This window comes from Oncorhynchus masou, chromosome 5 (assembly GCF_036934945.1).
Source record: "Oncorhynchus masou masou isolate Uvic2021 chromosome 5, UVic_Omas_1.1, whole genome shotgun sequence".
Lineage (NCBI taxonomy): Eukaryota > Metazoa > Chordata > Actinopteri > Salmoniformes > Salmonidae > Oncorhynchus > Oncorhynchus masou.
The window spans coordinates 32,312,993-32,332,908 of record NC_088216.1 but is presented as its reverse complement, the minus strand read 5'-3'; the positions used below and the strand labels follow the sequence as shown (position 1 = coordinate 32,332,908).

The window sequence follows — 19,916 nt, the reverse complement described above, 5'->3', positions numbered from 1 at the left end:
AGTGTGAGCAGAACCAGCGGTGTCGTTTGACTTAGCAAACGAGGATCGGATGTCGTCGACCTTCTTTTCAAAATGGTTGACGAAGTCATCTGCAGAGAGGGAGGAGGGGGGGGAGGGGGAGGAGGATTCAGGAGGGAGGAGAAGGTGGCAAAGAGCTTCCTAGGGTTAGAGGCAGATGCTTGGAGTTTAGAGTGGTAGAAAGTGGCTTGAGCAGCAGAGACATAGGAGGAAAATGTAGAGAGGAGGGAGTGAAAGGATGCCAGGTCCACAGGGAGGCGAGTTTTCCTCCATTTCTGCTCGGCTGCCCGGAGCCCTGTTCTGTGAGCTCGCAATGAGTCGTCGAGCCACGGAGCGGGAGGGGAGGACCGAGCCGGCCTGGAGGATAGGGGACATAGAGAGTCAAAGGATGCAGAAAGGGAAGAGAGGAGGGTTGAGGAGGCAGAATCATGAGATAGGTTGGAGAAGGTTTGAGCAGAGGGAAGAGATGATAGGATGGAAGAGGAGAGAGTAGCGGGGGAGAGAGAGCGAAGGTTAGGACGGCGCGATACCATCCGAGTAGGGGCAGTGTGGGAAGTGTTGGATGAGAGCGAGAGGGAAAAGGATACAAGGTAGTGGTCGGAGACTTGGAGGGGAGTTGCAATGAGGTTAGTGGAAGAACAGCATCTAGTAAAGATGAGGTCGAGCGTATTGCCTGCCTTGTGAGTAGGGGGGGAAGGTGAGAGGGTGAGGTCAAAAGAGGAGAGGAATGGAAAGAAGGAGGCAGAGAGGAATGAGTCAAAGGTAGACGTGGGGAGGTTAAAGTCGCCCAGGACTGTGAGAGGTGAGCCGTCCTCAGGAAAGGAGCTTATCAAGGCATCAAGCTCATTGATGAACTCTCCGAGGGAACCTGGAGGGCGATAAATGATAAGGATGTTAAGCTTGAAAGGGCTGGTAACTGTGACAGCATGGAATTCAAAGGAGGCGATAGACAGATGGGTAAGGGGAGAAAGAGAGAATGACCACTTGGGAGAGATGAGGATCCCGGTGCCACCACCCCGCTGACCAGAAGCTCTCGGGGTGTGCGAGAACACGTGGGCGGACGAAGAGAGAGCAGTAGGAGTAGCAGTGTTATCTGTGGTGATCCATGTTTCCGTCAGTGCTACAGGACAATAGGCATGCAGCTTGGTGAGAAGGCAACAACTGTTGCCACAATTATTAGAACATGGAAGAAGTTCAAGATGGCGGTCAATCACCCTCGGTGTGGGGCTCCATGCAAGATCTCACCTCGTGGGGCATCAATGATCATGAGGAAGGTGAGGGATAAGCCCAGAACTACAATGCAGTACCTGGTCAATGACCTGAAGAGAGCTGGGACCAGTCTCAAAGAAAACCATGAGTCACACACTACGCCGTCATCGATTAAAATCCTGCAGCGCACGCAAGGTCCCCCTGCTCAAGCCAGCGCATGTCCAAGCCCGTCTGAAGTTTTCCAATGACCATCTGGATGATCCAGAGTAGGAATCGGAGAAGGTCATGTGATCTGAGGAGACAAAAAAAGAGCTTTTTGGTCTAAACTCCACTCGCCGTTTTTGGAGGAAGAAGAAGGATGAGTACAACCCCAAGAACACCATCCCAACCGTGAAGCATGGAGGTGGAAACATCATTCTTTGGGGATGCTTTTCTGCAAAGGGGACAGGACGACTGCACAGTATTGAGGGGAGGATGGATGGGGCCATGTATCGTGAGATCTTGGCCAACAACCTCCTTCCCTCAGTAAGAGCATTTAAGATGGGTTGTGGCTGGGTCTTCCAGCATGACAACGACCCGAAACACACAGCCAGGGCAACTAAAGAGTGGCTCCGTAAGAAGCATCTCAAGGTCCGGCAGTGGTCTAGCCAGTCTCCAGACCTGAACCCAATAGAAAATCTTTGGAGGGAGCTGAAAGTCCATATTGCCCAGCGATAGCCCCGAAACCTGAAGGATCTGCTATGCGGATGACACACAGCGGTACATTTCAATGAAACATGGTGAAGCTCCAAAATTGCCCTCGCTAGAAGCATGTGTTACAGACATAAGGAAGTGGATGGCTGCAAACTTTCTACTTTTAAACTAGGACAAAACAGAGATGCTTGTTCTAGGTCCCAAGAAACAAAGAGATCTGTTGAATCTGACAATTAATCTTAATGGTTGTACAGTTGTCTCAAATAAAACTGTGAAGGACCTCGGCGTTACTCTGGACCCTGATCTCTCTTTTGAAGAACATATCAAGACTGTTTCAAGGACAGCTTTTTTCCATCTACGTAACATTGCAAAAATCAAACTTTCTGTCCAAAAATGCAGAACAATTAATCCATGCTTTTTCACTTCTAGGTTAGACTACTGCAATGCTCTACTTTCCGGCTACCTGGATAAAGCACTAAATAAACTTCAGTTAGTGCTAAATACGGCTGCTAGAATCCTGACTAGAACCAAAGAAATGTATCATATTACTCCAGTGCTAGCCTCCCTACACTGGCTTCCTGTCAAGGCAAGGGCTGATTTCAAGGTTTTACTGCTAACCTACAAAGCATTACATGGGCTTGCTCCTACCTATCTCTCTGATTTGGTCCTAACGTACATACCTACACGTACGCTACGGTCACAAGATGCAGGCCTCCTAATTGTCCCTAGAATTTCTACGCAAACAGCTGGATGCAGGGCTTTCGCCTATAGAGCTCCATTTTTATGGAATGGTCTGCCTACCCATGTGAGAGACGAAAACTCGGTCTCAACCTTTAAGTCTTTAATGAAGACTCATCTCTTCAGTCGGTCATATGATTGAGTGTAGTCTGGCCCAGGAGTGTGAAGGTGAACGGAAAGGCTCTGGCGCAACAAACCGCCCTTGTTGTCTCTGCCTGGCCGGTTCCCTCTCTCCACTGGGATTCTCTGCCTCTAACCCTATTATAAGGGGCTGAGTCACTGGCTTACTAGGGCTCTTTCATACCGTCCCTAGGTGGGGTGCGTCACTTGAGTGAGTTGAGTCACTGATGTGATCTTCCCCTTGGGTTGTGCCGTGGCGGAGATCTTTGTGAGCTATACTTGGTCTTGTCTCAGGATGGTAAGTTGGTGGTTGAAGATATCCCTCTAGTGGTGTGGGGGCTGTGCTTTGGCAAAGTGGATGGGGTTATATCCTTCCTGTTTGGCCCTGTCCGGGGGTGTCATCGGATGGGGCCACAGTGTCTCCTGACCCCTCCTGTCTCAGCCTCCAGTATTTATGCTGCAGTAGTTTATGTGTCGGGGGGCTAGGGTCAGTTTGTTATATCTGGAGTACTTCTCCTGTCCTATCCGGTGTCCTGGTTCCTCACTAGGTTTCATCTTAGGTTTTGGCCTTTCTAGGGAGTTTTTCCTAGCCTGCATTGCTTGCTGTTTGGGGTTTTAGGCTGGGTTTCTGTACAGCACTTTGAGATATCAGCTGATGTACGAAGGGCTATATAAATTAATTTGATTTGATCTGGAGGTCTGTATGGAGGAGTGGGCCAAAATCCCTGCTGCAGTTTGTGCAAACCTGGTCAAGAACTACAGGAAACATATGATCTCTGTAATTGCAAACAAAGGTTTCTGTACCAAATATTAAGTTCTGCTTTTCTGGTGTATCAAATACTTATGTCATGCAATAAAATGCAAATTAATTACTTAAAAATCTTACAATGTGATTTTCTGGATTTTTGTTTGAGATTCTGTCTCACAGTTGAAGTGTACCTATGATAAAAAATTACAGACCTCTACATGCTTTGTAAGTAGGAAAACCTGCAAAATCAGCAGTGTATCAAATACTTGTTCTCCCCATTGTATACTCAAGAGTTCGACAGGGATCATCTTCATTATTAGTTCTCTCTGGTCATTAGTTTACATCTTATACAACCAGCACTATTACGATGGATTTCAGGAAGGAGCTCTTACCAGAGCTAATGTATTAGATCAGCTTTTTCACTGTTGGTCAGGTGAGAAGTTCTGGTGAAGAGGATCCCTGTGAGTACTATTTCACGCATACCATTTTTCACAAAGGAGTGTTTGTGTGTCTCACAGTTCAACAGGCGTACGACGGAAGCTCGTTCTATGAAATACTACGATGAGTAGTGTACTATATTGGGATTATCCACAGACAGTGTGGGAATCAGAAGCAAGGCCTATGGTATGCCTCAATTTGCACACTTACACGGAATAAGACCCTCCCTCCCTCTGTTGGGTACTCCACATTGAGAGACTCCTATTCCTGGGGGAGAGAAGACAGGTCTGTGTTGTCTGACTTTACACACACGCACACTCATACGCTCTTGGGATGAGGTTCGAGGAGGTGCTGGACGAAGTGGGTGGCTTCTCCAAGTTTCAGTTCCTGGTGCTCCACTTGCTCTGCTTGCCCAGGGTAATCCTCCCCCTCCACTTTCTCCTGCACAACTTCATCTCAGGTGTGCCTCCGCACCACTGCGCCCTCGGGATCCCTGGAGATGGATCCGAAACCCTGGCCGACCCCATGACATTGGCCCTCAGGGTCCCTCGTGAAGCCGACGGCTCCTTCAGCTCCTGCAGGGCCTTTGCCACTCCGGTGACCCTTGACATTGGCCACTCCAACTACACCAATGTGTCCATGTCGGTGCCTTGCCAGGACGGCTGGGTGTACGACCGCTCCCAGTTCACATCCACCACTGCCACCCAGGTAATGTCATTATTAATAAGGCGGCAGGGTAGCCTAGTGGTTCGAGTGTTGGACTAGTAATCAAAAGGTTGCAAGATTGAATCCCCGAGCTGACAAGGTAAAAATCTGTCGTTCTGACCCCGTTCTACCTAGTTAAATAAAGGTTACTTTTTTTCTTAATGAACACTGTTGTCCACAATGGTGGTCTAGCAGTCTAAGCTCCTACCTCCAGAACACTTGTACTGGTTGGTTTGATGCCTTATGGAGATGTAATGTCATGTTAATGTGCTTATAGATGCCCAATGTATGCTTCGTGAATATGCAGTTCATTTTAATTGCTACTGTTTGTGGTTTCTGTCAATCAGAAAAAAAGATCAATATGTAAAACTTCCCCAATATCATTTGTTTCCATGACTACAGTAACTCCAACTGAATATTTGATAGAATGGTTGTTGTGTAGCTATAAATAGCACTGTCATTGTAATTTTTTATACATGCATATTTTACCAAAAGATGACCAATCAGATTCATAACCACAGCACATGTCACAAAGTGTACAGTATGCCAGCAGCATGCCATCCTGCATCCCACTGCTGGCTTGTTTCTGAAGCTACACGGGGTTGGTCCTGGTCAGTCCCTGGATGGGAGACCAGATGCTGCTGGAAGTTGTGTTGGAGGCCCCGTAAGGAGGCACCCTTTCCACTGGTCTAAAACAATATCCCAATGGTAGGGTGCCGACTTTCGGCCAGGATGTTAAACAGGTGTCCTGACTCTCTGTGGTCACTAAAAGAGTCCATGGCACTTATCGTAAGAGTAGGGATGTTAACCCTGGTGTCCTGGCTAAATTCCCAATCTGGCTCTCATACCATCATGATCACCTAATCATCCCCAGCTTCCAATTGTCTCATTCATCCCCTGTAACTATTCCCCAGCTCGTTGCTGTAAATGAGTACGTGTTCACAGTCAATTTACCTGGTAGAATAAAACAATTTGTATCCATCCCATTGGTTTTCATTTGTTAGGGCTTTACCCATCTTCGATGAATTGTATGACGATGTGGTGGTTTGTGGTAATGAGGTATTTGTGATGTTGCAATAGATGGTTTGTACATAGGTTATAGGTGTTCCATTAACTCTCAACAATTATTCAACTAACTATCCACTAACCTTCCCCGGGCGCCGATGACGTGGATGTCGATTAAGGCAGCGTCCCCACACCTCTCTGATTCAGAGGGATTGGGTTAAATGCGGAAGACACATTTCAGTTGAACGCATTCAGTTGTACAACTGACTTGGTATCCCCCTTTACCCTAATCGTAAATTGTAGCCCCAACCAAAGCCTTCACGTGATCAAGCTGTTGCATATCAACAGAGATTCAGTTGATGAGTTGATAGGGTGATAGATTGAGCATCAACAGATCTGTTGTTGACTATCCAAATAACATGTGATCTATGACTTTGTCACATTCCCAGTCATCATGTGCTCCATCATAATGTGCAGCTGGGAATTACCAAAAATACATCTTCAGTAAATCTGTTCTTCTGCCATCCGTAATATGCTACAGTTGAAGTCGGAAGTTTACACTCGTTTTTCAACCACTCCACAAATTTCTTGTTAACAAACTATAGTTTTTGCCGTCATACCGCTCAGGAAGGAGACGTGTTCTGTCTCCTAGAGATGAACATACTTTGGTGTGAAAAGTGCAAATCAATCCCAGAACAACAGCAATGGACCTTGTGAAGATGCTGGAGGAAACAGGTACAAAAGTATCTATATCCACAGTAAAATGAGTACTATATCAACATAACCTGAAAGGCCGCTCAGCAAGGAGAAGCCACTGCTCCAAAACCACCATAAAAAAGTCAGACAGTGGTTTGCAACTGCACATAGGTGCAAAGATCGATTCTTTTGGAGAAATCTTACTTTTTGTGGAAATGTCCTCTGGTCTGATGAAACAAAAATAGAACTGTTTGGCGATAATGACCATTGTTATGATTGGAGGAAAAAGGGGGAGGTTTGCAAGCTGAAGAACACCATCCTAACCGTGAAGCACAGGGGTGGCAGCATCATGTTGTGGGGGTGCTTTGCTGCTGGAGGGACTGGTGTACTTCACAAAATAGATGGCTTCATAAGGAGAGACAATGATGTGGATATATTGAAGCAACATCTCAAGACATCAGACAGGAAATTAAAACTTGGTCGCAAATGGGTCTTCAAAATGCACAATGACCCCAAGCATACTTCCAAAGTTGTGGCAAAATGGCTTAAGGAGAACAATGTCAAAGTATTGGAGTGGCCATCAAAAAGCCCTGACCTCAATCCTATAGAAAATGTGTGGGCAGAACTGAAAAAGCGTGTGCGAGCAAGGAGGCCTACAAACCTGACTCAGTTACAGCAGCTCTGTCAGGAGGAATGGGCCAAAATTTACCAAACTTATTGTGGGAAGCTTGTGGCAGGTTACCCGAAACGTTTGACCCAAGTTAAACAATTTAAAGGCACTGCTACCAAATACTAATTGAGTGTATGTAAACTTCTGACCCACTGGGAATGTGATGAAAGAAATAAAATCTGAAATAAATCATTCTCTCTACTATTATTCTGACATTTCACATTCTTAAAATAAAGTGGTGATCCAAACTAACCTAAAACAGGGAATTTTTACTTGGATTAAATGTCAGGAATTGTGAAAAACTGAGTTTAAATGTATTTGTCTAAGGTGTATGTAATCTTCCAACTTCAACTGTATGTATTCAGGGTGTTTTCTTTGGGCTTTAGCTCATAAGCCTATTGCGATTGCATAAGCTCTAATATTCATATGGGTGTTTTGAATAAATCATCATCTTAGAAAGAGCTGTCCATTTGGTTGTGTTAGGCTTTGAAACAACATCCACAACGACCATGTTTTGCACTCAGTTTCAACCTGCTGTTGAACTTCTTTCTTTAAATTGATCATCACAGGTGAGTTTTGAGAGCATGATACTGTTTTGCTGATAAGTGTTTGATGTGATTTTCTATTTCATTTGCATTGATGTCAGAGGGGTTAGAGGGACAATAGAGCACTGAGTACCAGGCCATTAGGGCACAATGGTCATTAGTGAGCTGGGTACTATCAAAGCATGTCCAGAGTGCATAAGAGGAGATTACCGTGACTCAACTGCCATGTGGAATTTTATGCGGTCATGACTCATGACTGCCAGTGTGGCGGTAATATGGTCACACTGCAGCCCAAGTCTTTACCCTACATGGTTGACCCAAACCAAACTGTGCTGGCTTGGATCATTTCTTTTCACATTGTAGTGTGAAAGGTCTTGAATGCTGTTCTATCACACCTTGGGATGCTTGTGGAACTGGGGGTTAATTCTGATTTATGAACCTGTTTATTTATTTTTTTCACAGTGGGATTTGGTGTGTGACAGTAAGAAATTAAACCAGGCCGTTGCTACTTTCTTTTTCATTGGAGTCACAATCGGTGCAGTTATATTTGGATACCTCTCAGATAAGTATGTTATTTATCCTATTAGAATCTAATTATTCTATGGTAATAACTGTGACAAGTATTTATCAATACTAATGTTCCCAAATTCAACATTTACAGTACATGCATGTTACCACTTGACCACAGCAGCCTGCATACAATCATAATTTACAAAACATAGGCTTGACCATGTTTCAAAACTGTGTTATCCTCTCTCAACAGGAAACAAGAAAATTGGCCTTGCTTTCTTAACACGGTCTCGATAGAAGTAGACAGTCGTACATTAGCTGCAAGACTAATGGTCACAATAAAAGAGAATGTCCTTACTTACTAAGATGCTACAAATGACAAAATGTGCGATACCATCAGAATCGATGACCAAGTTAGTCAGGTTAACATTTGGATTAAGGTCAGGGTTAGGGCTAGTGGTTAAAATCATTTTTGGGGGGAGAGAGAGCTCTGAACTTCTGTATTTTATTTTGTGGCAGACATTCAGACAGTGAAGACTGCTGAAGGAACTCTTGACTCTTTCCCCTTTCTCTCCTGCTGCAGATTTGGTCGGAAGCCCATGATCCTAGTGTCCTTCGTGGCCAGTGCCGTGTTCGGAACAATGTCCGCCTTCTCTGTCTCTTACGTCATGTTTGCCGTGACCAGGACCCTCTGTGGAGTCGCACTGACGGGAATGACCATTACCACTCTTGCCCTGAGTACTATCATGATCTTTAACCCCCACCCGGGCTTCCTATAACATGATATGTGTTGATTAAAGGGGCAATCTGCAGTTCAAACTACAACAATGCAGCCACACTCAAATTTATAGACAAAGCTATGGATGCAAGGACTGAACATCCACTGGGAAATGTAACCCCTCTCAAATTTATAGACAAAGCTATGGATGCAAGGACTGAATATCCAGTGGAAAATGTAACTCCTCTCAAATGTATAGACAGCACTCCAGACGCAAGGAGTTACAGTCCATGACATCCACATGATATTTTTAAACAAAGCTATACATGGCTTATTTACATTCTTGTTTGAGAACAATAAAGGTATAAGACGTTATATTTTGGGTTATGATAGTGAAAGACCCGTTTGAGGCTCCATCAAGAATTGAAATGGCCATTGAACAGACTCCCAGATCCCAGACAGTTGTTTTAAAGCAATGGGACCAAATTCAGTCCTAAAGGACTAACCTGACAAAACATAAATGCTATTTACTGTACACAGAGGTAAGTTGCAGTTGTGTTTTTCCCTCCAGGTATAGAGTGGACGGACATTAAGCATCGCACCTTCACAGGGACCATTATCAGTCTGGGCTGGAGTGTGGGCAATATGCTCCTGGCCCTCCTGGCATACTTCATACGGGACTGGAGATACCTCATGCTGGTGGTGACGTCCCCCTGCATCGCTGCCATCATCTCCTGGTGGTAAGATGGGGCTAGAAAAACTCCAGGTTGGCGGCAATGCCATTTCAATTCAGTCAATTCAGGAAGTGAACTTGAATTTCAGTGTACTTCCTGAATTGAAGTGGAATGAAGTCCAACTCTATAAAGGACAGCATAATTCTGACAAATGTTGGAAGGGAATTAATTGAGTAATCTGTCCATCTTTACACTTGAAATGTCACATAATCTCATTAAACAGACTATTTAAAGAAAGTAAGGACAATGTCTTGTAGAATTTTGCTGTGATGCTATAGAAGTGGTTTTGGAGCAAGACCTGCATAGCCCACAGTCAATAACATCATAGCCATGACATACAGTGCATTTGGAAAGTATTCTTCCCCCTTTCCCTGTTCCACACTTTGTTACATTACAGCCTTATCCAAAAATGGATCATTTTTTTCTCATCAATCTACACACAATACCCCATAATGACAAAGCGAACAGAGATGTGTAGACATTTTTGCAAATGTATTACAAACAAGAAACTAAAATATGTTTATACAATTTGGGAGTCCACCTGTGGTAAATTCAATTGATTGGACATTATTTGGAAAGACACACAGCTGTCTATATAAGATCCCACAGTTGACAGTGCATGTCATAGCAAAAACCAAGCCATGAGGTCGAAGGAATTGTCCGTAGAGCTCTGAGACAGGATTGTGTCGAGGCACAGATCTGGGGAAGGTTACAAAAAATGTCTGCAGGATTGAAGGTCCCCAAGAACACAGTGGCCTCCATCATTCTTAAATGGAATAAGTTTGGAACCACCAAGACTCTTCCTAGAGCTGGCTGCCCGGCCAAACAGAGCAATCGGGGGAGAAGAGCCTTGGTTAGGGAGGTGACCAAGAACCCGATAGACACTCTGACAGAGCTCCAGAGTTCCTCTGTGGAGATGAGAGAACTTTCCAGAAGGACAACCATCTCTGCAGCACTCCACTAATCAGGCCTTCAATGTAGAGTGGCCAGACGTAAAAGGCACATGACAGCCAGCTTGTAATTTGCAAGGAACCTAAATGACTCTCAGACCATCATAAACAAAATTGTCTGGTCTAATGAAACCAAGATTAAACTATTTGTCACGTCTGGAGGAAACCTGGCACCATCCCTATGGTGATGCATGGTGGTGACAGCATCATGCTGTGGGGATATTTTTCAGCGGCAGGGACTAGGAGACCAGTCAGGTTGAGGGAAAGATGAATGGCGCAAAGTAGAGAGAGATCCTCTACGAAAACCTGCTCCAGAACGCTCAGGATCGCAGACTGGGGCGAAGGTTCACCTTCCAACAGGACAACAAACCTAAGCACACGGCCAAGACAACGCAGGAGTGGCGTCGGGTCAAGTATCTGAATGTCCCTGAGTGGCCCAGCCAGAGCCCGGACTTGAACCCGATCGAACATCTCTGGAGAGACCTGAAAATAGCTGTGCAGCAATGCTCCCCATCCAACCTGACAGAGCTTCAAAGGATCTGCAGAGAAGAATGGGAGAAACTCCCCAAATACAGGTGTGCCAAGCTTGTAGCGTCATACCCAATAAGACTTAAGGCTGTAATCGCTGCCACAGGTGCTTCAACAAAGTACTGAGTAAAGGGTCTAAATACGTGTGTAAATGTGATATGTCAGTTTTAGTTTTTATACATTTGCTCAAATTTAACATAATACAGAATGACATAATACAGAACATCAATAGACACGAACAGCTCAAGGACAGAACTACATACATTAGAAAGTTGCCAATGGAAAAGAAGATGCACGTATGATGTGTTCCCACCTGTTAGCGTTATGCAGTACATCTAATGTAGAGTTACGAATGAAACAAAATGAATAACAGTACAGTGATTGATGAAGGATTAAAGTGTATTATTATTATTAAAGTTTATTAATGAATCAATTTGCTAATGATTTGAATCTCAGATTTTGTGTCCAAGATATTATCCTGTTACAGCAGTGGATAATGACAAATATAATGTCCAGGATTTTTTTTTCTTAATTTAGGTGGATACCAGAGTCTGCCAGATGGCTACTGGCCAATGGCAAAGTGAAGGAGGCAAAGAAGTATTTGGTGCAGTGTGCCATAATGAATGGGAAGTATGGTTACGCTGCAAAACTAGACACTGAGGTGAGTCAACCAACCCAGGTGCACACTGGGGACTCTTTCTTCTCAGTGTAATAGTGTTCTGCTATCAGGGTAGGGGTCCATTTAAATTCCAATCAATTCTGAATTCCAATTCCACATTTTTCTAATTGAAAAGAATTGAAGGGAATTGGATTTGTAATTGTAATTTGAGTACACTTCCTGAATTGCCTGGAATGTAATTTGACCCCAGCCATGGGTGCCATCAAAAAATAAATGTACATTGCCTTCAGAAACTATTCACACCCTTTTACTTTTTCCACATTTTTTTTGTGTTACAGCCTGAATGAAAAAAATATGAATATTAAATAACATAATTCTTGAGTCAATAACTAGGCTATTCAACCCTTTTGTTATGGTAATCCTAAACAAGTTCAGGAGTAAAAATTTGCTTAATAAGTTGCATGGACACACTCTGTTTGCAATAAGTGTTTAACATGATTTTTGAATGATTACCTCATCTCTGTACCCCACACATACAATTATTTGTAAGGTCCCTCAGTCTAGCAGTGAAACACAGATTCAACCACAAAGACCAGGGAGGTTTTCCAATGCATGACAAACAGGGGCACCTATTGTAGATGTGTAAAAATACATTTTTTTAAAAACAGACATTAAATATCTCCTTGAGCATGGTGAAGTTAAAAATTACAATTTGGATGGTGTATCAATACACCCAGTCACTACAAAGATACAGGTGTCCTTCCTCCCGAGAGGAAGGAAACCACTAAGGGATTTCAATATGAGGCCAATGGTGACTTTAAAACAGTCACAGAGTTTAATGGCTGTGATAGAAGAACTGAGGATGGATCAACAACATTATAGTGAAAAGAAGGAAGCCTGTACAGAATAAAAATATTCCAAAACATGCATCTTGTTTGCAACAAGGCACTAAAGTAATGCTAGAAAAAAATCTGGCAAAGTAATTAACTTTTTGTCCTGAAAGTGTCATGTTTGGGGCAAATCCAATACAACACATTACTGACTCCATATGATCAAGCATAGTGGTGGCTGCATCATCTTATTGGTATGCTTGTAATTGTTAAGGACTGGGGAGTTTTTCAGGATAAAAACAGAATAGAGCTAAGCACAGACACAATCCTAGAGAAAAACCTGGTTCAGTGTTTTTTCCACCAGACACTGGGAGATGAATTCACATTTCAGCTGAATAATAACAGAAAGGCCAAATCTCACTGGAGTTGCTTACCAAGAAGACAGTTAATGTTTCTGAGTGACCAAGTTAGTTTTGATTTATATCTAATATAAAATATATGGCAAGACCTGAAAATGGTTGTCTAGCAGTGATCAGCAAACAACTTGACAGAGCTTGATTAATAAAAAATAATAATCAAAAATGTCAATCCACAATCCAGGTGTAGAAAGCTCTTGGAGACTTACCTAGGAAGACTCACAGCTGTAATCACTGACAAAGGTGCTTCTACAAAGTATTGACTCCAGGGTATGTAAATGAGATATTTCTGTATTTCATTTTCAATACATTTTCTAAAATGTATAAAAACATATTTTGACTTTGTCATTATGGAGCATTGTGTGTAGATGGGTGAGAAAAATATATAAATGTAATCCATTTTAAAATCATGCTGTTACACAACAGAACGTGGAATAAGTATGAATACTTTCTGAAGACACAGTAAATACATAATTGAATTAAATGTAAACTAAACACTATCATTTTTTCATGTCTTAAAATACATGTGTTTGAGAACAAATGGATAAATCCTGAACAGTTGAACGAAAAATTGTATTTTGTACAAAAGTTGTCTTGGAACTTTTACATTTTGTCCAATTGTATTTTAAAATATGTTTTGCAAAGCTCTGCTTATTAGCTATTGAGCATTGTAGAATAAAATGTCATCATCATTACAGACCAAAATTATTCTACTGATGACTAATAAAATATATCTGAACATTAATCTCTGAACTTTATATTCTAATTCGTTCTTATCTTAGACTTTGAGGAAGGTAACTGTTTCTGAGGTTGCCAATAAGGACTATTCCTACTTGGATCTGGTCAAGACACCCAAGCTCAGGAAAATCACTATTTGCTCAGGAATATTCTGGTATGAGGAAAAAATGTTTCACCCTTGACCTTTTCGATGAGAGACAGACAATTAGAGAAGCTGCCTGTCCCTAAGCTAGGGAGAGTGGAGTATTTGGGAATAAATGTGTGTGTGTGTGTTTGTGCATGAGTGTGTTTGTCTCCAGGTTAGGCCTGAAAGGTCTATCATTCCACAACTCCACCCATAACTTTGATTGGAGATATATAGAGTCTGCCTGCCCCTAAGCTAGGGCGAGAGTGGACTTACTGCTGTGAAGAGAAATAGGTGTGTGTGTGTGTGTGTGTGTGTGTGTGTGTGTGTGTATGTGTGTGTGTAGTTTGTGTGCATGCATGTACATTTGTGTCCAGTTTAGGCCTGCAATCTCCATGATTCCACTTTCAACACATTTTCATTAAAATATTCTGCCTCATACAATGTTTCCCTTGCATACTTTCCTTCACTTACTCATATTTTAAGTTTCCCCAATTACTGATTATAATATATGTCGAGCCCTCACTGCAAGTAATGTTTTTACCTATATTTACCTCCCAAAAGGTTTGCTGTGTCGTTCGCATACTATGGGATCAGCTTTAAGATTACAGGGTTTGGTCTGAACATGTACCTCACTCACTTTGTCTACGGCGCAATTGAAGTCCCAGCCAAAGTGGGGGCCTACTTCGCCTTGGATCGCATTGGCCGAAGAAATGGCCAGGCATGGTCTCTCATCATAACGGGAGCGCTGATAGCTCTCAATACCGCTATCCCCATAGGTAGGTTATTAAAAATACTCTATGCACACTCACCTTGGGTTTCAGGTCCTGTATTGAAGAGTTTCTGCCATATTAAAACAACTCACAAAATACTAAATGGTGACATTGAATATCAATGCAACGGTTTAAAACTCAGTTGCTCTTCTACTTGATACATGCATATCACAGTTGCTCTTCTCTTATCCTGGGACTTTTATCCAGAGGCGTAATGCCCATAGGGAGCACTCATGGGCATCCACCGTACTGATTGTTGTGGCATAGTAAGGCCCAATCGTAAGAACTTCCCCAAGGCCATTATGGAGGGAAAGCTCCAGAGAGTTCAGAGTGTAAAATCTTCTGCAGATAATGTAATGGCGTGTTGGTGGAGGGTCAAAAGAGATTGTCTGTCCACAAACAGCTCAGGGAAGGACATCCTCAAACTAGTGTCCAAGTTCAGGCAGAATAAACATATCTGTTCCAGAGCTTTAATGGATTACAACAAGAAAATGAGCAGTTGACCATCTTGACCAACTGAAAAGCTAATAGAATGTTACACACACAGGCAGAAATGGTGGAAGTATGTGTTTTGGGGGATGCTCAACATTGCCATCATAAATGCATACATTGTATGAGGGAACCTGGAAAGGCCCTTCCCATTAACTGCAGGTGCTGGTCCCTGAAGGCATTTAAAATGCCCCTTGTGCATTCACTTTGTGATGGCTATAGTGGTAGGGAAGGGGGGAGCCAACAGAGTGACACAGAAGGGTGTGGACCGAGTTGTTACTCATCATTTGAAAGCAGGTCACTCTCTGGTGAAGTTTAAAGGGCACAAGAGAGGGAGTGGTGTGCATCCGGAGTGGACGCAGGGCAAAGAGTGGGAGATGTGTAGAAACCTCATTTGGGTGTTCTACTTGTTCTGTTCTACTTTAAAGGATGGGGTCATGTTTTCCCAGAAACTCCATGTCATGTTGTAGGCTAAATGCAAACACTAATGTGACAGTGTGAAATATGAATCATTTGTCCTACAAATCTTATTGGGAAGTTGTGTACTTTTTCAAATTGTCTGTTTTCTATCTTCTCTATCTAATACTTGTTGCATTCACTGAATTGTTGTCAAAGTAAGCTACTATTTCTACATTTTGTGTCAGGCCTGCTCTGTATAATTGTTGTTGAGAGAGGTTATCTACATTTTGCAAGTCTCTGAATAGTTGTTCCCCTAGTCAAGTTTTTCATTATTTTTTTAAACATTAATATGTAAATAATATTTATACATTTAACAGATTATACTTGGTACATTATGAGTGAGTGATTTGGTCAAATTTACTCAAATGTAATACTACTAGCCACCTAGCAATTTTGTAAAGTTGGTTTTAGCTCACCCAGATACACTATATACAAAAGTATGTGAACGTCCCTCATAACTAGCTATCAAGAAGTTATTTCAGGCTATCAATCAAGTCAAAGCCAATTTAAGCTTGATGTGGTCGGAGGCTTCATATGGAGGGTGTGATGCAATTTGGGGAGCCTCCGGATGTATGCTTAGGCCAAATCAAGCTCCATACCGCATCGCGGTGCGCCTCTCAAATTTTGCAGAGATGCAGAGAAGCATATTTAGTTTCTTTAAAAAAGAGGTGTGCTTAGATATATAGAAAAAAATACGTATTCTTGTACATAGAATTAAGCATAATGATTGCGGCTCTAGATTGCTGGAAAAAGATGTTTCATGTGTTTGAAAAAATACAAAATTCTCCCAACTTACACCCCTCAGCCATCCTCACATACTTTGTGGCACGTCAGATTTGGGGATCACAACGCCCCTGTTCTTATCCTATCCTTCTTGTTTCTTCATCCAGAAAATGCCCTGGTTCGCACTTGCATAGCTGTGGTGGGGAAGGGTTTCTCAGAAGTTGCTTTCACTACAGCTTTTCTCTACACAGCGGAGCTCTATCCCACCGTTCTCAGGTAAGTGGGACTGTGAAACTAGCGCCATAACTTACATGCATATGCACACTACTCCTATATCACCTTCAATTCTTGGATGATGGTTGAACTGTCTGATTGGTCATTCTCAAACCTTTGTCATTCTTAGTCTTCTGCGTTTCTCAATTCTGCTTCACAGAGTCTACTTTGTCCACTATGGATACATTTGTTTCCTCACATTTTAAGAGTTGACTGTGAAATTTAAGTAAGAAACTAGGAAACTTTTCTTAATGAGACCCCAGGATAGACTGTGGTAACACGACCTTTGCACTCTCCTCCTACTACAGACAGTGTGGTTTAGGTTACACCTCCTTCATCGGGCGTATGGGGGGCTCACTGGTCCCCATGGTCATGCTGCTGGAGGACTATTGGGTGTTCACGCCCCCACTTATCTTCGCTGCCACCGCCATTGGCAGTGGCTGTGTGGTCTTCCTGCTGCCCGAGACCATGAATCTGTGTCTTCCGGAAAACATCCTCGACGTAGAGGAGGGAAGGTACTGTCAAACACACTCTCTGCATAATAAGCTCTCGTTTTCAGTCCGTAAATACAGACTGGGATAAACAATTGAAAAGTGTGACAGATTCTGTTCAAACTTGCTTGATGATTGTTGGCAACCATTGCTGCTCAATTTATTAGCTACTGTAAAAATATTTCATGTTAATATGACGAGTTCAGGTGCCTAATTGTTTTCCCTTTTTTTGGTAGGCATAAGCGCACATCTAGAAATGATGCCATGGTTGAGTTGAATGAAATAAACTCACTACCGGTAGCTTCAGCATGAGATAACTCCTAAGGCTGCTGCTGGTCATTCAAATCCAGTACCAAGTCCTGACCTGAAAGCTCCCCAAACTTCTGAATTGGAAAAAATTATTTCCTACAATGGTCATATCCTAAAAATGTTAGAATGATGGATATTTTCCACTATATCATGTATCATGCATGTCACTATTGTATATGTCACTATTGTATTGTCTATATTAATTAGATGTGTAACTCATGTACAGTTGAAGTCGGAAGTTCACATACACCTTAGCCAAATACATTTAAACTGAGTTTTTCACAATTGCTGACATTTAATCCAAGTAAAAACTCCCTGTCTTAGGTTAAATAGGATCACCACTTTATTTTAAGAATGTGAAATGTCAGAATAATAGTAGAGAGAATGATTTATTTTAGATTTGATTTCTTTCATCACATTCCCAGTGGGTCAGAAGTTTACATACAGTGGGGAGAACAAGTATTTGATACACTGCCGATTTTGTAGGTTTTCCTACTTACAAAGCATGTAGAGGTCTGTAATTTGTATCATAGGTACACTTCAACTGTGAGAGACGGAATTAAAAATCCAGAAAATCACATTGTATGATTTTTAAGTAATTAATTAGCATTTTTTTATTGCATTCATTAGTATTTGATAAAATACTTATGTCATCAAGAAAAGCAGAACTTAATATTTGGGACAGAAACCTTTGTTTGCAATTACAGAGATCATACGTTTCCTGTAGTTCTTGACCAGGTTTGCACACACTGCAGCAGGGATTTTGTCCCACTCCTCCATACAGACCTTCTGCAGATCCTTCAGGTTTCGGGGTTGTCGCTGGGCAATACAGACTTTCAGCTCCCTCCAAAGATTTTCTATTGGGTTCAGGTCTGGAGACTGGCTAGGCCACTCCTGGACCTTGAGATGCTTCTTACGGAGCCACTCCTTAGTTGCCCTGGCTGTGTGTTTCGGGTCGTTGTCATGCTGGAAGACACAGCCACGACCCATCTTCAATGCTCTTACTGAGGGAAGAAGGTTGTTGGCCAAGATCTCGCAATACATGGCCCCATCCATCCTCCCCTCAATATAGTGCAGTCGTCCTGTCCCCTTTGCAGAAAAGCATCCCAATGCTTCACGGTTGGGATGGTGTTCTTGGGAATGTACTCATCCTTCTTTGTACTCATCCTTCTTCCTCCTCCAAACACGGCGAGTGGAGCCTTGCAAGCCTCTCCCTTTTTCCTCCAAACATAACAATGGTCATTATGGCCAAACAGTTATATTTTTGTTTCATCAGACCAGAGGACATTTCTCCAAAAAGTACAACCTTCGTCCCCATGTGCAGTTACAAACCGTAATCTGACTTTTTTATGGCGGTTTTGGAGCATTGGCTTCTTCCTTGCTGAGCGCCTATCAGGTTATAATGATATAGGACTCGTTTTACTGTGGATATAGATACTTTTGTACCTGTTTCCTCCAGCATCTTCACAAGGTCCTTTGCTGTTGTCTGGGATTGATTTGCACTTTTCGCACCAAAGTACGTTCATCTCTAGGAGACAGAATGTGTCTCCTTCCTGAGCGGTATGACGGCTGTGTGGTCCCATGGTGTTTATACTTGCGTACTATTGTTTGTACACATGAACGTGGTACCTTCAGGCATTTGGAAATTGCTCCCAAGGATGAACCATACTTGTGGAGGTCTACAATTTTATCCTGAGGTTTTGGCTGATTTCTTTAGATTTTCCCATGATGTCAAGCAAAGGCCTTGAAATACATCCACAGGTACACCTCCAATTGACTCAAATGATGTCAATTAGCCTATCAAGCTTCTTAAGCCATGACATAATTTTCTGGAATTTTCCAAGCTGTTTAAAGGCACAGTCAACTTAGTGTATGTAAACTTCTGACCCACTGTAATTGTGATACAGTGAATTATAAGTGAAATAATCTGTCTGTAAACAATAGTTGGAAAAATGACTCTTGTCATGCACAAAGTAGATGTGCTAACCGACTTGCCAAAACTATAGTTTGTTAAACAAGAAAATTGTGGAGTGATTGAAAAACAAGTTTTAATGACTTCAGCCTAAGTGTATGTAAACTTCTGACTTCATCTGTATGTCATGCCTTTGTAACAAACCATTGTACTTGGTCATGATGTAATCCACCTTTTTTTTGACTCTGTATCAACAATATAATATTCTCAAAAAATACTAAATACTTATCTTTTTGTATTTCTTAGAGGTGCTAATGCATTTGTGGTTTCCAATCGCCAAATTACAATCATATTTAAATCCTTGTAGTTCTCTAGCCATACCGTTTGAATCCATAGGTGTAGGTGTGATTCTGGTCGCTAACTAAGGCAGTACGACCTTAAGAGCACAGGCAATGACATTCTCTGGCTCACTACCCCTCATGGGGCACATTTCCTTAAATATGGAATTTGCAGCAGGTGGAAACAGCGCCACGTCCGCCCCTCCACACCAGCGTTGTTATTGTTTTTGTTGCCGAGCCATCGGAGACGTCGCGCAACATGTTAAAAAAAAATACAGGACCTATTGTTCTCATGTCCAAGGGGAAAAAAACTGTTTATTGTTTCCAGTAACTTCTTTGTTGTTATATTGCAATTCAATGACATGGCTATTTCACCATTAACGATTTCAGCTGTAAA

At 42.4% G+C, this 19,916-nt stretch overlaps 1 protein-coding gene across 1 annotated transcript; it reads left to right on the top strand.

Annotated features, from left to right (window-relative positions):
* Positions 1-4,228: 4,228 nt before the first annotated feature.
* Positions 4,229-19,425, top strand: slc22a7a (solute carrier family 22 member 7a). Its single transcript, XM_064965324.1, has 10 exons — positions 4,229-4,672; positions 8,048-8,151; positions 8,679-8,833; positions 9,385-9,553; positions 11,563-11,686; positions 13,673-13,782; positions 14,317-14,531; positions 16,364-16,472; positions 16,778-16,984; positions 17,197-19,425. Exons 1-10 carry the CDS (start codon positions 4,298-4,300, stop codon positions 17,270-17,272), a joined length of 1,644 nt encoding a protein of 547 aa, XP_064821396.1. The 5' UTR covers positions 4,229-4,297; the 3' UTR covers positions 17,273-19,425.
* Positions 19,426-19,916: the final 491 nt, after the last annotated feature.

Coding starts and splice junctions, on each gene's coding strand:
- slc22a7a (XM_064965324.1), top strand. CDS start 4,298: ATGAGGTTCGAGGAGGTGCTGGACGAAGTGGGTGGCTTCTCCAAGTTT. Junction 16,473..16,777: donor CTCTATCCCACCGTTCTCAG/GTAAGTGGGACT, acceptor CTCCTACTACAG/ACAGTGTGGTTTAGGTTACA. Junction 16,985..17,196: donor CTCGACGTAGAGGAGGGAAG/GTACTGTCAAAC, acceptor TTTTTTTGGTAG/GCATAAGCGCACATCTAGAA.